Here is a 16,806-nt window from a genome sequence, read left to right as displayed (position 1 = left end):
GGTAATCGAGGAAAGTCGGCGAGGAGAGTGAACTGGCATGGAAATGCACTTGCTTGACATGAGACGGTCTTTCTCCACTCGTGCGTCATTAGGCAAATTACATTTACAGGGGTGGATAAATGGGTAAAGTAAATGGGTAAATAAATGGGTAAAGTGATCAAAACAAATGAAGTTAGTTGTGCAAGACATTTTATAGATAAAACAATAAGTAGCATGTTGTTTTTAATGTAACTTTTTGGGCCACTTGACCAAATTCACAAAGAAATGTGAGTTATGGATATGTCATTCTCATTGAAAGTTTAAGAAGCAGTAGTATCTGTTCTATGTGTACTATTTCTATGATTCACGTTCTTAATTTTGCTTTTGTGTCTTCTACTTTCAGTTTTGTATACCAGCTTCAAACAGCTGTAAAAAAATGTATTCTGGTTATTAAAAAAAGATTTACCTGCGGTTTAGATGTGTCACAGCTGTCGTGGAAGAGAAAATGGGACCAAGGCGCAGCGGGTTGCGTGCTCAACATATTTATTATAACAATGAGAACACCACGGAAAAACAATAAACAAACTAATGACAGGAACAGAGAAGCAGGCTCAACAAAAGCAGTGCTCTCAAACAACTACCCACAAGTGACAAACAAAACACACACCTATTTATAGGACTCCCAATCAGAGGCAACTAGAAACACCTGCCTCCAATTGAGAGTCCAGCACCCAACCTACACATAGAAAACTACCCTAGAACATACACATAGAAATACAAACATAGACCAGTGACCAAAAAATCCCGTAATACATAAATAAACTACTCTCTGCCACGTCCTGACCAAACTACAATAACAAAATATACTCTATACTGGTCAGGATATGACAGTACCCCCCCCCCCCAAAACACAGAAAACCCCCCAAAACAAACAGAAAAATCCCCCCTAAACTAAAGGGAGGGTGGCTGCTGTCAACGACGGCACAGTGCTACACCCCCCCCCTCCCAAACCCACCTATATCGGAGGCGGCTCAGGTGCGTGACGTGGACCCCGCTCCACCCTCGGCGTCGCCCACTTAGGTGGTGCCCCTGGCCGCGCCGGAGGACTGGCGGGCGACCCTGACCTCTCCCGGCTGGCGGGCGACCCTTGCTGCGCCCGGCTGGCGGACGACCCTTGCTGCGCCCGGCTGGCGGACGACGATGGCTGCGCCCGGCTGGCGGACGACGATGGCTGCGCCCGGCTGGCGGACGACGATGGCTGCGCCCGGCTGGCGGGCGACGATGGCTGCGCCCGGCTGGCGGGCGGCGATGGCTGCGCCCGGCTGGCGGGCGGCGATGGCTGCGCCCGGCTGGCGGGCGACCCTTGCTGCGCCCGGCTGGCGGACGACGATGGCTGCGCCCGGCTGGCGGACGACGATGGCGGCTCCGGACAGGCGGGCGGCTCTGGCGGCTCCGGCAGGCGGGCGGCTCTGGCGGCTCCGGACAGGCGGGCGGCTCTGGCGGCTCCGGACAGGCGGGCGGCTCTGGCGGCTCCGGACAGGCGGGCGGCTCTGGCGGCTCCGGACAGGCGGGCGGCTCTGGCGGCTCCGGACAGGCGGGCGGCTCTGGCGGCTCCGGACAGGCGGGCGGCTCTGGCGGCTCCGGACAGGCGGGCGGCTCTGGCGGCTCCGGACAGGCGGGCGGCTCTGGCGGCTCCGGACAGGCGGGCGGCTCTGGCGGCTCCGGACAGGCGGGCGGCTCTGGCGGCTCCGGACAGGCGGGCGGCTCTGGCGGCTCCTGGCTGGCGGGCGGCTCTGGCGGCTCCTGGCTGGCGGGCGGCTCTGGCGGCTCCTGGCGGGCGGGCGGCTCTGGCGGCTCCTGGCTGGCGGGCGGCTCTGGCGGCTCCTGGTTGGCGGGCCGCTCCTGGCTGGCGGGCGGCTCCTGGCTGGCGGGCGGCTCCTGGCTGGCGGGCGGCTCCTGGCGGCTCCTGGCTGGCGGGCGGCTCTGGAGTGTCGAGGCTGGGCTGACGCACTAGAAGCTTGATGCGTGGTGCTGGTACTGGACGTGCCAGCCTGGAGACACGCACCTCAGGGCTAGTGCGTGGAGCGGGAAACACTGGACCGTAGAGGCGTGCTGGTGGTCTCGAGCGCAGGACTGGTATCACCCGTACTGGCTGGATGCCCACTTTCCCCTGGTACTGCGCATACCGGCCTGAAAATACCCGGCCTTGCCACAGCACCCATCACCCATCACCCCAAAGCACGGGACCTGTCCAGTATGTCTCTGCCCAAAAAGGGTACGGGGAGCTGGCCTGGGGCTCCATCCACACCCAGCCAAACTACCCTTGTGCCCCCCCCCAAAAAAAAAATATTGGGGCTGTCTCTCAGACTCCCTTAACTCCTCCATAGCCCTGGAAATGCTTATCCTTAGTTCAGTCCATGTCTCACGATAGTCCATCCGTTGCTCCCTCCTCCGCTGCTTGGTCCATTTTTGGTGGGTAGTTCTGTCACAGCTGTCGTGGAAGAGAGAATGGGACCAAGGCGCAGTGGGTTGCGTGCTCAACATATTTATTATAACAATGAGAACACCACGGAAAAACAAACTAACGACAGGAACAGAGTAGCAGGCTCAACAAAAGCAGTGCTCTCAAACAACTACCCACAAATGACAAACAAAACACACACCTATTTATAGGACTCCCAGAGGCAACTAGAAACACCTGCCTCCAATTGAGAGTCCAGCACCCAACCTACACATAGAAAACTACCCTAGAACATACACATAGAAATACAAACATAGACCAGTGACCAAAAAACCCCGTAATACATAAATAAACTACCCTCTGCCACGTCCTGACCAAACTACAATAACAAAATATCCTCTATACTGGTCAGAACGTGACAAGATGGTACAATGATTCTCTACACTAAACTTACTTGTTTTGTCACATAAACTGAAATTAGGCGAACTATTAACATTTTATCCCCCAGGAAATGTCGGAGCAAGTTCTGCATATAGCACCTTTAAACGTGTGCATGTTTTTCTTCTCTGACAAAACAAAAGCTGATTAAGGGGGTGTGGCAGATTTCAAAACTCTTCTATGGTAGGATACACATTAGTATCCTCGATGAAAAGTAGCTATCGAGGAGAGGTGGCGCTCTTCCGTTTGCCTACTAACGAAATGATATACTCCTCGACCACTTATCAGTTTCCAGGTCACGGAGGAGAGAGGACGAAGGACGGTCTTTTTCCCAAATGAGAATCCCCCCATACATTATTGGAGAATACACCCACGTGGTAAGGTGTGATAAGATGTGATGTGATCACCACATGATGTCCGATGTGAACAATTGGCTGCTGACCATGAGAACTATATCTTGTGGTATCTTATGTGTTGTATGATAGTCCTGACGTAGCCTACCTCTGCTCTGTCAGTTATTAGGAGTCCATTGACGCACCCGTGCGTCACCCTAAGTAATATAATACAAAAATCATATTAATCCTGTAACTAAAAGTGATGATATTAAACATTTATTTTTTACAATACATACACATACAAACAACAACATACAAACAACAACATACAAGCGTCCACAACATCACCCCTAGGTCTCTGGTCAAAACTGGTGTACTATATAAGGAATGGAATAGGGTGCCATTTGGGACGAAGAATGAGAGACTGGAGTGTCCAAACATTGTATTAAACAGTGCTGTTAGTCACCTCTCGGTGTATTAAACACAGTGTATTATTAATAAACCTCTCTGTGTTTTATTTTTTCAAACAATACAAAACATAAAGTACCAGTCAAAAGTTTGGACACACCTACTCATTCAAGGGTTTATCTTTACTTTGACTATTTTCTACATTTTAGAATAATAGTGAAGACATCAAAACTATGAAATAATACACATGGAGTAGTAGCCAAAAAAGTATTAAACAAATCAAAATATATTTTAGATTTTAGATTCTTCAAAGTAGCCACCCTTTGCCTTGACAGCTTTGCACACTCTTGGCATTCTCTCAACCAGCTTCACAAGGAATGTTTTTCTATTTTCTTGAAGGCGTTCCCACATATGCTGAGCACTTGTTGGCTGCTTTTCCGTCACTCTGTGGTCCAACTCATCCCAAACCATCTCAATTGGGTTGAGGTCGGGTGATTATGGAGGCCAGGTCATCTGATGCAGCACTCTATCACTCTACTTGGTCAAACAGCCCTTGTTTTGGTTCATTGTCCTGCTGAACAACGAATGATAGTGCCACTAAGCGCAAAACAGATGGGATGGCATATCGCTGCAGAATACTGTAGTAGCCATGCTGGTTAAGTGTGCCTTGAATTCTAAATAAATCACTGACAGTTTCACCAACAAAGCACCCCAACACCATCACACCTCCTCCTCCATGCTTCACGGTGGAAACTACACATGCGGAGATCACACGTTCACCAACTCTGCGCCTGGTTTTTGCGACTGCACTTGAAGAAAGAAACTTTAAAGGTTCTTGAAATGTTCTGCATTGACTAACCTTCGTGTCTTCATGGGGCGGCAGGTAGATTAGTGGTTAGAGCGTTGGGCCAGTAACTGAAACGTTGCTACTTCGAATCCCTGTGCTGACAAGGCAAAATCTGTTGTTCTGCCCCTGAAAAATGCAGTTAACCCACTGTTCCTAGGCTGTTATTGTAAATAAGAATTTGTTCTTAACCTGTTGGGGATAGGGGGCAGTATTTGCACGGCCGGATAAAAAAACGTACCCGATTTAATCTGGTTACTACTCCTGCCCAGTAACTAGAATATGCATCTAAGTTTGATTTGGATAGAAAACACCCTAAAGTTTCTAAAACTGTTTGAATGGTGTCTGTGAGTATAACAGAACTCATTTGGCAGGCCAAAACCTGAGAAGATTCCAAACAGGAAGCGCTCTCTCTGACTATTTCTTGGCCTTCTTGATCATCTCTAACCAAAACAGGGGATCTCTGGCATAACGTGACATTTTCTAACGCTCCCATAGGCTCTCAGAAGGCGCCAGAACGATGAATGGTGGCTTTGCAGGCCATGGCTGAGTGGTCGATCTGAGGACAATGAGACTGGAGGCGCGTGCACGAGCTGACACCATGTTTACTTTCTCTCTCTTTGAACGAAAACAACATTTACATTTTTTTACATTTACATTTAAGTCATTTAGCAGACGCTCTTATCCAGAGCGACTTACAAATTGGTGCATTCACCTTATGATATCCAGTGGAACAACCACTTTACAATAGTGCATCTAAATCTTTTAAGGGGGGGGGGTTAGAAGGATTACTTTATCCTATCCCAGGTATTCCTTAAAGAGGTGGGGTTTCAGGTGTCTCCGGAAGGTGGTGATTGACTCCGCTGTCCTGGCGTCGTGAGGGAGCTTGAGGTTGAGGGAACAACGACTCCCGGTCGGAATATTATCGCTTTTTTACGAGAAAAATAGCATAAAAATTTATTTTAAACAGCGTTTGACATGCTTCGAAGTACGGTAATGGAATATTTTGACATTTTTTGTCACGAAACGCGTCGGGCGCATCACCCTTCTTTACCCTTCGGGATAGTGTCTTGAACGCACGAACAAAACGCCGCTATTTGGATATAACTATGGATTATTTGGAACCAAACCAACATTTGTTATTGAAGTAGAAGTACTGGGAGTGCATTCTGACGAAGAACAGCAAAGGTAATCAAACTTTTCTAATAGTAAATCGGAGTTTGGTGAGTACCACACTTCGTGGGTGTCAAAATAGCTAGCCTGTGATGGCTGGGCTATCTACTCAGAATATTGCAAAATGTGCTTTCACCGAAAAGCTATTTTAAAATCGGACATATCGAGTGCATAGAGGAGTTCTGTATCTATAATTCTTAAAATAATTGTTATGTTTTTTGTGAACGTTTATCGTGAGTAATTTAGTAAATTCACCGGAGGTTTGCGGGGGGTATGCTAGTTATGAACGTCACATGCTAATGTAAAAAAGCAGGTTTTTGATATAAATATGAACTTGATTGAACAAAACATGCATGTATTGTATAACATAATGTCCTAGGGTTGTCATCTGATGAAGATCATCCAAGGTTAGTGCTGCATTTAGCTGTGGTTTTGTTTTTTGTGACATTATATGCTAGCTTGAAAAGAGAGGTTAACTAGCTTGCCAAGTTAAATATAAAAATGATGGACTGTTGTTTCTCTTTGCTTATTTGAGCTGTTCTTGCCATAATATGGACTTGGTCTTTTAGTAAATAGGGCTATCTTCTGTATACCACCCTTACCGAGTCACAACACAACTGATTGTGTCAAATGCATTAAGAAGGAAAGACATTCCACAAATGTACTTATAACAAGGCACACCTGACTACCTCATGAAGCTGGTTGAGAGCCATTTTGCCACAACTTTGGAAGTATGCTTGGGGTCATTGTCCATTTGGAAGACCCATTTGCGAACAAGCTTTAACTTCCTGATTGATGTCTTGAGATGTTGCTTCAATATATGCATATAATTGTCCTCCCTCATGATGTCATCTATTTTGTGAAGTGCACCAGTCCCTCCTGCAGCAAAGCACCCCTACAACATGATGCTGCCACCCCCGTGCTTCACAGTTGGGATGGTGTTCTTCTGCTTGCAAGCCTCCCTGTTTTTCCTCCAAACATAATGATGGTCATTATGGCCAAACAGTTCTATTTTTGTTTCATCAGACCAGAGGAGATTTCTCCAAAAAGTACGATCTTTGTCCCCATGTGCAGTTGCAAACCTTAGTTTGGCTTTTTTTATGGCGTTTTTGGAGCAGTGGTTTCTTCCTTGCTGATCGGCCTTTCAGGTTATGTCGATATAGGACTCGTTTTACTGTGGATATACATATTTGTACCTGTTTCTTCCAGCATCTTCACAAAGTCCTTTGCTGTTGTTCTGGGATTGATTTGCACTTTTCACACCAAAGTACGTTCATCTCAAGGAGACAGAACGCATCTCCTTCCTGAGCAGTATGACGGCTGCATGGTCCCATGGTGTTTATACTTGCATACTATTGTTTGTTACAGATGAATGTGGTACCTTCAGGCATTTGGAAATTGCTCCCAAGGATGAACCAGACTTGTGGAGGTCCACAATTTTTTTTCTGAGGTCTTGGCTGATTTCTTTTGAGTTTCCCATGATGTCAAGCAAAGAGGCACTGAGTTTGAAGGTAAGCCTTGAAATACATCCACAGGTACACCTTCAGTTGACTCAAATGATGTCAATTAGCCTATCAGAAGCTTCTAAAGCCATGGCATCATTTTCTGGAATTTTCCAAGCTGTTTAAAGGCACAGTCAACTTAGTGTATGTAAACTTCTGACCCACTGGAATTGTGATACAATGAATTATAAGTGAAATAATCTGTCTATAAACAATTGTTGGAAAAATGACATGTGTCATGCACAAAGTAGATGTCCTAACTGACTTGCCAAAACTATAGTTTGTTAACAAGAAATGTTTGTAGTGGTTGAAAAACGAGTTTTAAATGACTCCAACCTAAGTGTATGTAAACTTCCGACTTCAACTGTACATGCTATATTTACCCCTTTGTATTTTCAGTGTCCATGTAGCCCATTGGCATCAGCTACTTATATTGTTACTTCAAAAGAGAAGAACAGTTATTTGGGGAAAGTAGAGTATAGATTGTATTTGGGGGAGGGGAAAAGAATATTGTCTCAATTTACGATAAACTGGTCTAAGGCATCACTGTATGTACCCTAGTGGGCTCGTAGTTTTATCCTACTTCATCCTCTTTTCAGAGCATGGGGCTCTCCTCCAACGGGGAAGGTTTCTGTGAAGGTTTCTTGTAGCTTGATCAGGGCTTCATCGGCGCTTGTGAACTCCATCCTTTGCATTCCCTTCCATACCCACAGCACTGCCGGGAAGCGGATCTGAGACTTTATTCCCTTTTCCTCCAGTGACTGTCTGATCAGAATATATTCCTTGCGTTTATTTATTAGATTAGCAGACAGGTCCTGGACGAATCAAATTGACCGGCCATGGATTTTGATCTCCTTCCTCCCCTGTGCCCTCAGAATGTTTATTTTGGTCTGATGGTTCCACAGTTTGAAGATTACCATGCACAGGTATTTATCTTTCTTCTGCCGATCCTGTGGCATCATTCCAGATCCTCTGGTGATATATCCATGTCAAGCTCCTCTGATATTTGACCACGTAGCTGGAAATATCTCCTTTCTTCTCGTCTTCCGGTATGGACAATATTCTCATGTTGTTTAGTCTCATTCTGTTTTCTTGCTGGTCCAATTCACCTCCTAAAGTTTGCAACCTTTTCCAAAAGGCAAATTTTGTTGGTTCATGTGCACGCCTTGTTTGTGCATGTCTGATACAATAGCCTCTACTATCTTTTCGAGCAAATTGACTTTTGTAATAACAAATTGAAGCAGTTTGTTTGTTTTGGTGTGCATTGAGAACATTTTAGCTATGTTTCCCTGGATAGCCTTTAACAGTTCATTACTCTCTTTTGCCTCTCCAAGTTGCTCCTTGTCTTTTCCTCCGGGGTAAGACGCCTTGTATTCGTGTCGCCACGCCGCTTTACCAACTGATTTGTTCGCTGTTGTACATAACTGATCACTCACTTTCCCAGTTGCTTGGGGATATGTTGATTTATCGATGTCAGAGACTTAATTTAAACTTTGTTGTCTGGTTTCTATATAAACTCAGCAAAAAAAAGAAACTTCCTCTCTTTTTTGCTTTCTTGATTAAGGCAGCTCCAAAATGCAGGTTTTTCAGCCTAGCTCAGTCCTTTCTGTGGTGGTGGGGCAGCCAGCGGAAAATACGGAGCATAGGGGTGGGTAATGTTCTCTAGTTGCACCATGTTCTGTCACTCATGGGGACACTATGTCACTGCAAAATCTATGGGGAGAGCTCGAAAATTCAAGCCCCTTGGGTGCTGCCATAGAGTTATATTAGAAGTGCCCATCCAAGAAGGCTCAAGGTCATTGGCCACAGATAAAATTACGTCAAATCACGTTATATCTACAGTAGCTTTGATTGGACTGATCATGTCAACATCATACTTTCAAAATCTTAGCTAGCAAGCTAGCAGTCAACATCATGAATCAAGTCAACAATCTACTGGCAAATCCTTTTTAATCCTTGTCATATGAAGAGAAATAATGAAGAGAAATTATAGATAAAACGTATCGGTGATCATCAGCCATTGGACCTAAACATTACACAAGTTGGAAATCGCAAATTTGACAATGAGTGGTTTGGAAGGAATCAGTGGCTAAATGCAAGCATTGCAAAGCTATTCAGTGGCGAGGGTGTGTGGTTCCAAGTCTGTTTATGTGCCCATGAGCAAGGCACTTAATCCTAAATGCTCCTGTTAGTCACTTTGGATAAGAGCATCTGCTTAATTACCTAAATGTAAATGTATTGAGCCATCATCAATACAGCTTATCAATGAATCTGCTTAATGATCCCTGAGCCTGTTATATTTCATGTTGTATAGGCCTATTCATTTTCCTGATTGTTGTATATAAAATCATCATGCATTTATTTTCTGTCTATCTAGGCAATACAGACTGGTCTCTTATCGGATCACCCTGGAGTGGACGCTGAGTGGAGAACATCTAGGTTGAGGCCAACGACAGCTACTCCCAGCTGTCGTTGTATTTCAAAAAATATTTAAATAAAGAATTTGTTATTTTAAAAACAACAATTACACAGTTACAATGCCATTCACACGTCACTCAGCATTAGTTACAAACATGTTCCTGAAGAGCAACCGTCTTGTAGGTTTCCACTCCAACAAGTGAGCTTGATTAGGGTTGGGTTGGATTGAAATCCTATAGGACGGTAGCTCTATAGGTACAATGTTTGAGAGCTGTTGGGTTATATAAAACACAGGGAAAATCCCAATTGCATACTCTTTGCATACTCTCCGTCTCAAAACACATTGGATGAGAAAGCCAGAGGACCTCTGGCTTTCTCATCCAATGTGTTTTGAGAAGGAGACAAGGAGAGAGGACGTGAGGAATATGCAATTGAGATCTTCCCACAGAATCCTACTCATTACTCCATGTGTTGGCTCACGCCTGTTCCAAAACTTCACCTGATGCACCGTAAGGATGGTGCCAGGTTTCCTCCAGATGTTAGGCTTGGCATTCAGGCCAAAGATTTCAATCTTGGTTTCATCAGACCAGAAAATTGTGTTTCTCATGGTCTGAGAGTCCTTGAGATGCCTTTTGGCAAATTCCAAGCGGGCTGTCATGTGCTTTTTACTGAGGAGTGGCTTCCGTCTGGCCACTCTACCATAAAGGCCTGATTGGTGGAGTGTTGCAGAGACGGTTGTCCTTCTGGAAGCTTCTCCCTTCTCCACAGAGGAACTGGAATTCTGTCAGAGTGACCATCTGGTTCTTGGTCATCTCCCTGACCAAGGCCCTTCTCCCCGATTGCTAAGTTTGGCCAGGCGGCCAGCTCTAGGAAGTCTTGGTGGTTCCAATCTTCCTCCATTTAAGAATGATGGAGTCCACTGTGTTCTAGGGGACCTTCAATGCTGCAGAAATGTTTTGGTACCCTTCCCCAGATCTGTGCCTCGACACAATCCTGTCTTGGAGCCCCACAAACAATTCCTTCGACCTCAAGGCTTTTTGCTCTGAAACAGTGATTCCTCCTTTAAAAGTTGCAAGTTTACACGCGGGACTTAGAGGTACCCAGTGTCACGGCTTCATTGCTCCAGACCACCACAAGGGGGAGTTAGAGCACTCATTATGCATTTGGGTCCCAAGGTTTTTATATGACCAATCGTCATATCGTGTGGTTCCAATGACGAATTTGACGGAGCCACCCGTCCCTGGTGACTTTCTTCAGCCAAGATGGCTGACAAAACATTACGGGCAAACAAATGTAAGTAGTTATAACGTCATAACGAGTCAAGCAAAAAAAATACAATTGAGAAGAATATGTTAGTTAATGTTAACGATTATGCATATTTTTTTTGTCATAAAGTTAATTTACGAAAATCACTACTTAGCAAGTTTTTTTTCTCAGTCATATCCAATACCAAGTGTATCAAACTCCATTATTTGAATGATCCTGTGTCTGCATGCATGTATTACAATTATACACTTCAACAGTGTTTACCACTCCTGCTCCAGGGAGCAGGTTTCGAACCCTCAACATTCTAGCCAGAAGTCCAGCATGCTATCGACTGTGCCCAAATGTATTAATTAGGGTTGGGGCCGATTGTGGCTAAAAACAGTTTATTAATTGGAATATTTAACGTGGAAAGGGGAAAAAGTATTATTATTCGTTTTTCACAAGCGTAGCAGGATGGGCTATTAGCTGAACAATAGACTATTCAACCTTTACTAAAGAATTGTCTAATAGCCGAGCTATTAGCCCCCCCAACTTGAGCTAGGTGTGAACACCCAACCCCCCTCCCCAACTTACAACAAATAATTTGTATCTATCTATCTACCTACACACGTATCTATCTACACACGGTTAATGTTCTGAAGAAAAAAAAAAATATTATATATATATATATATATATATATATATGGCTCCCGAGTGGTGCAGCGGTCTAAGGCACTGCATCTCGGTGCAAGAGGCTTTACTACAGTCCCTGGTTCGAATTCAGGCTGTATCACATCCGACCGTGATTAGGAGTGCCATAGGGCGGCGCACAATTGGCCCGACGTCATCCGGGTTTGGCCGGGGTAGGCCTTCACTGTAAATAAGAATTTGTTCTTACCTGACTTGCCTAGTTAAATAAAGTTTCAATTTAAAAAACAACTGCCGGCAACTGCAGCGCAATCAATAGGAGGTAAACAGCGGCTGGTGCTGAAAATATAGCTAACTTGTTATGCAAGTGTTGCACACCAACAGATGGAGAAAACCTACACCAGTCAAGCAATTCATTTCAACAATAATCTTCATTTTAATTTGACTTTACAAACAACAAGAGGGCTTTATAGGAGTCTATTTCTTCGGAGCCTAGACCTATATAAAAAAACCTAACTGGCTGAGGTAGGCTATGAGGCTTAACAGCCTAATAAGAGTAGGATTGTTTTTTATTAGGCCTACTTACAATTGCACAACTGGTCAAAAATGTAGCATCCTACATAAAACAATAATTTAAAGACAAAAAGTCTGCACGTTCGAACTAAAGAATGGAACTAATAATTAAAAGCGCACATTTGTAAATCCCAACTCTAAAAGTAATTGGAAAGGTAGATACAAATGTGTGGCATTGTGGTTACAATAAAGAATGTAGCCCATCATGCAAATGTTTCCTATTAGCAGGACAATAGATTTGTTTATAGCCCGGCTACTGTTGTGAAAATCCCTCAACTTGCTTAAGTACTCTAAAGTGTTACATTTTTAACTCAAAACAGCATTTCTTCATCAACATCTTTATGCTTTCGTTAATCTTCTTGATCTTCTTCCTTTTTTTCTGTAGCAATTTTGAGCAAATTGCTCAAGGGCCATGGTTGATTTGTCTGTGAAGATGATGTTATTGAATGTCTCGCCAGCTTTGATCCATGCCTGGGCCTGCAGGACGCAAAGTTCTTTGTCAGACGAATCACTATAATCATTGACTGACTCATTCACGCGTTGAAAAGAGCGAGATGGAGTCACAATCCATGCCAGACACACCTGTGAGCTCTGGAACTCCACCTCCGACAGGCAGAGTCAACATACGTGGCGGGTTTGTCAGGTCTTCGGTTCACCCTGACATTTCCATTCCTCTTCTGACAACTTGACCAACTGCTCACCAGGCACAGCAAGGGCCGCCCGGACCGTTATGCTGTTCTGCTATTCCAAGGATGTGTAACCGAAGAGAGATTCCACAAGTGGGCACAGAATACATAGCCTTCCCACAGCGGACGTCTATTTCAGCACCGTTTCACGCTGCTCTGAGACAAGCATTGAGAAAAGAACATTTTCAAATATTCCATGATATTCTTAAGATATGTGTTGACTGAATATAAGCAAGTGATGTGTACTAAATAATCAAATTAAGTTTCTCCAGAAATAAATAATTCAAAATAACAAACTGGCTTTATTTACAAATTAGAGAGAATGTCTCACCCCATGCTCAAGAATTGCCTTTTTCCTCGCTCACTCTAGGATAAATGAAAATGAAATCTCCAAAATATCGTTCATTTTTAAACAAAGCGATTATTATTATTAATTCATTTAGAATTATATAAAATCCCCTTAGATATTCACACAGACGAATCATTGGGTCGAAACTACAGAACAGTACAAAACAAGCGAGCACACATGGTTAATGTTCTGATCATTTAAAAAAATAAATAAAAAAATAAATATATATATATATATATATAGTCCACGCAATTTTCTTCAACTGTCTTCTGACTGTAATTAGAGCAAAAAGACACACCTACAACTATTTTAGCACCGTTTCACACTGCTCTGAGGCAAGCATGGGGACTGGTCTTGATAAATCAATTAGATTTGTATTTTCACTTCATCTCCGTTTGGGTATTGGTAAGACAATAATTAGAAAATTAGGGTGCAGAAATGTTATGCTCTTAGTGTAACCTTTATTTAACTAGGCAAGTCAGTTAAGAACAAATTCTTATTTACAAGGACAGCCTACTCTTTCCTCGTGCCCTGCAGGGATTCTTTAGCTAAATAGCCCAGTACTGTACTGCCGACCGTCACGTTGTACAGCACTATATTTTCCATTCCATCCTGAGGGAAACCCTGAGGGTTTTGTTTTTTGTTTTTCTCTGAATAGAAACACCATAATTTTAATCAAATTAATTAAGACAAATTTCTTAAAATCAATCCCATATACTACATTATTACAAAAAAGGTTTTAAATTCTCTGGTAATGCCAAAACAGAATACTATCAAATGCTTCTCAAAGAAGCCCTCTGGTGGTCAAACTAGCAATAACTTGAAGTAACAGAAAAAAATGGCTGACAATTAAATGACGTGCCACAGAATGCTACGGCAGCACGCAAGGTGTGCCGCAGTATGACACAACTTTTAAAGGAGGAACCACTGTATGTACTGTCAACTGTGGGACCTTATATAGACTGGTATGTGCCCTTCCAAATAATGTCCAATCAATTGAATTTCCCACTGGTGGACTCCAATCAAGTTGTAAAAACATCTCAAGGATGATCAATGGAAACAGGATGCACTTGAGCTCAATTTCAAGTCTCATAGCAAAGGGCCTGAATACTTATGTAAATAATGTATTTCTATATTATATTTTTAATACATTTGCAAAAAATTCTAAAACCCTGTTTTCACTTTGTCATTTTGGGGCATTTATTGTGTGTAGATTGATGAGGGGGAAAAAAATATTTTCATCCATTTTAGAATGAGGCTGTAGCGTAACAAAATGTGGAAAAAGTAAAGGGGTCTGAATATTTTCCGAATGCACTGTATTTAACGAGATGATTAGTGATTCATTTATATTTGTCCCTCATTTAGCAAATTTCTTTTCAGTCATATCCAATACCAGGTGTATCAAACTCTGTTATTTGAATGATGCTGTGTCTGCATGTATGCAGATAGACAGATTAGACATTTTGTAATAATTTCATTTTTTGGGGTGAAGCTTGCCACTCCCTTTAGCACACAACATGCTTCGATTCACCCTGTCACAAGGAGCTGTATGGCTGATTTAAGAAGAAATTGTCAACCCTGTTACGTTCAACTCTCTTACTTTATTTGGTACTTAATAGGCACTTATGATAGTCAAGTTGATCATGTGCTCTTTTTATGACCGAATGTTAAAATTAGGTGATTTTTTTTTAAAACTATTTACACTTCTCAAAAGGCCCAAAATTGGTGGAATGACCCATGCCATGTTAGGGTACTAGGGGGTAACTAGCACAATGTTGAATTGCTGACACAAAAAATAAATGTTTGGTATGTGCATTTAACCTATGAAGGTCATGCTTAGGCAAATAAAATATAAAGTTAAATAAATGGCTACAGTTAACACTTTTTTAGTTATTTCATGAAATGTTGTTTTTAGATAGGGGTGTTTTTTTAAGTACCGGGGTACTGTGAGGAGATTTGATGTAAAGTCCCTCTTTTTAACTCACCTGCACATTCATTTTATTTGTTCTTTCATTATTGTTTATTTTCCTTACAATCCTTTATGTACAATTTCACTAAATAGTATTGGAATAATGCAAGATTTTAAATCCCTGCAGTCTTTAAATTGACATTCAGGAGCAAAAGGTTTTCAATCGTTTTTTAAAATTCATTATATAAATATATTAATTGGAATATAATATTGGAATGGAATATAACTAATAACATGAAATAACATTGGAATATAACATTTAATAACAATAAATCATAATTTAACTAATTCAGTGTAACGTTGATGTTGCATCTCTTATGCTCTGCTATTGCACAATTCTAATTTGTACATAGGTCACAAATGAAGCTATCCCCAGTAAAACTGGAGCACAACCCATGAGCAAACCTCCTGCAGCGCTCACACCTAATCCAGTCCCCACCTGTGACTGAAACCAGCACCTCACAGAAAAGACACTCCGAACCCCCTTCTTTGGTGGCTGATGTGGCTTGTTGTGTTGCACCAACCTTCTTTGAGACCATTTTTTTTTGAAGAACCCGATTTGTTTTCTTACTCGCTCTCTTTTCTTCTTGTTGATGTTTCTGTCGAGTACAGCCGCAGACTCTGCCTTCCTCTTCCTCTGCCTCGCCTCCGGGAGCCTCGGCCACAACTCTAATAGAACTGCTGCAGCTGTTGGTTGTTGGTTTAAGATAAACAACAAGAACACATGAGTATTGGTACAATAAACACTGCTAATCACTATATGCAAACATATATTCCCTAACAAATATATATTACCAACATCTGGAGCAAGGGTAGGCTGCACGGTGGAGGTTGTGGCGGAGGTAGATGTGGTGGAGGTAGAGGTTTTGGCGTTAGAGCTGGTGGCGGCGGAGGTAGAGCTAAGGATGGTGGCAGCCGAGGTGGCGGTGGTAGAGCTGGTAGCTGCATCGGTAGAGGTGGCAGCGGTAGAGCACTGTGGTTGAATGGATTCTTTGCATTGAAAATAAAAGACAAAAACAATACATCGGTGTTAGTACAATAAACACTTTCTACCAAGTACATGCTGCTTCTGCTACTTTTTGTTAATTTAGATAACTTTTTCTTACTGGCAATGGGCTCAGGCTCCTCTATAACCTCCTCTTCTGCCTCTGTGAAGATGTCCTTCTCCAAAGGCCAAAGCCCACTGGCCCGGAAGCCCTCCACTCCTCTCTCCACAGTGGCCACCTTGTTATAGATCTTTGTGAAGAGTCTAGCCATTTGGTATATACATATCCTTTTCCCAGGATGCATCGTCATCCACTGATCTGCTGCCCTGTTGTAAAAGGCCATCAGACCCTTGAAAACAGTACGGTCTAACGGCTGCATCTTGTGGCTGCAGTGGGGTGGCAGAGTGATGAGAATCAGACCCTGGCCTCTTGCTGTCAGAACAGCCTCCAGGGTCTTATGGGAGTGGTGCCCATCGAGGATGAGGATGTGGGGTTCCTCAGGGGTGCAACCAACACTGTGGATGAAGTGGTGGAGCCAGTCGACAACGGTGGTACGGTCGACTCAGCCTGCGTCACTCACCCTTCCAACGGACCCTGGAGGTGCTCCAACCAGCAGCTGTTCGTTCATCCTCTTCCGGGGGAAGATGAAGAGGGGCAGTACGTACTGCCTCGCTGCACTGATAGCACAAATTACTGTGAAGCCACTCTCTGCGCTGGTCAACCATGCAACCTGTTTAGCATAAACAAGCACTAACTAAATGTCTAAATGACAGCTAGAAACACATTCATAAC

General features: G+C 43.4%; 1 protein-coding gene and 1 long non-coding RNA gene across 4 annotated transcripts; one reads left to right on the top strand and one right to left on the bottom strand.

The window, feature by feature from the left end:
* The first annotated feature begins 10,805 nt into the window (after positions 1 to 10,805).
* On the top strand, positions 10,806 to 13,002 carry LOC115160208 (uncharacterized). Its single transcript, XR_003869033.1, has 2 exons — positions 10,806 to 10,851; positions 12,410 to 13,002. It is a non-coding gene; the product is annotated as an uncharacterized LOC115160208 (long non-coding RNA).
* A 2,271-nt stretch (positions 13,003 to 15,273) lies between these two features.
* On the bottom strand, positions 15,274 to 16,697 carry LOC115159172 (uncharacterized). Of its 3 annotated transcripts, none has more exons than XM_029708633.1 (3): positions 16,135 to 16,697; positions 15,824 to 16,018; positions 15,274 to 15,715 (listed from the first exon to the last, which is right to left on the bottom strand). In XM_029708633.1, the coding sequence occupies exons 1-3, from the start codon at positions 16,391 to 16,393 to the stop codon at positions 15,354 to 15,356; spliced, it is 816 nt and encodes a 271-aa protein (XP_029564493.1). In that variant the 5' UTR covers positions 16,394 to 16,697; the 3' UTR covers positions 15,274 to 15,353. The 3 variants fall into 3 exon arrangements, with proteins under 3 accessions (XP_029564493.1, XP_029564492.1, XP_029564494.1); XM_029708634.1 differs by having other exon boundaries at positions 15,567 to 15,715; positions 15,828 to 16,018; XM_029708632.1 differs by having other exon boundaries at positions 15,274 to 16,018.
* Positions 16,698 to 16,806: the final 109 nt, after the last annotated feature.

The sequence above is a fragment of the Salmo trutta genome, chromosome 23 (genome assembly GCF_901001165.1).
Source record: "Salmo trutta chromosome 23, fSalTru1.1, whole genome shotgun sequence".
Taxonomy (NCBI): domain Eukaryota; kingdom Metazoa; phylum Chordata; class Actinopteri; order Salmoniformes; family Salmonidae; genus Salmo; species Salmo trutta.
This window is presented reverse-complemented; position numbering and strand designations above follow the sequence as displayed.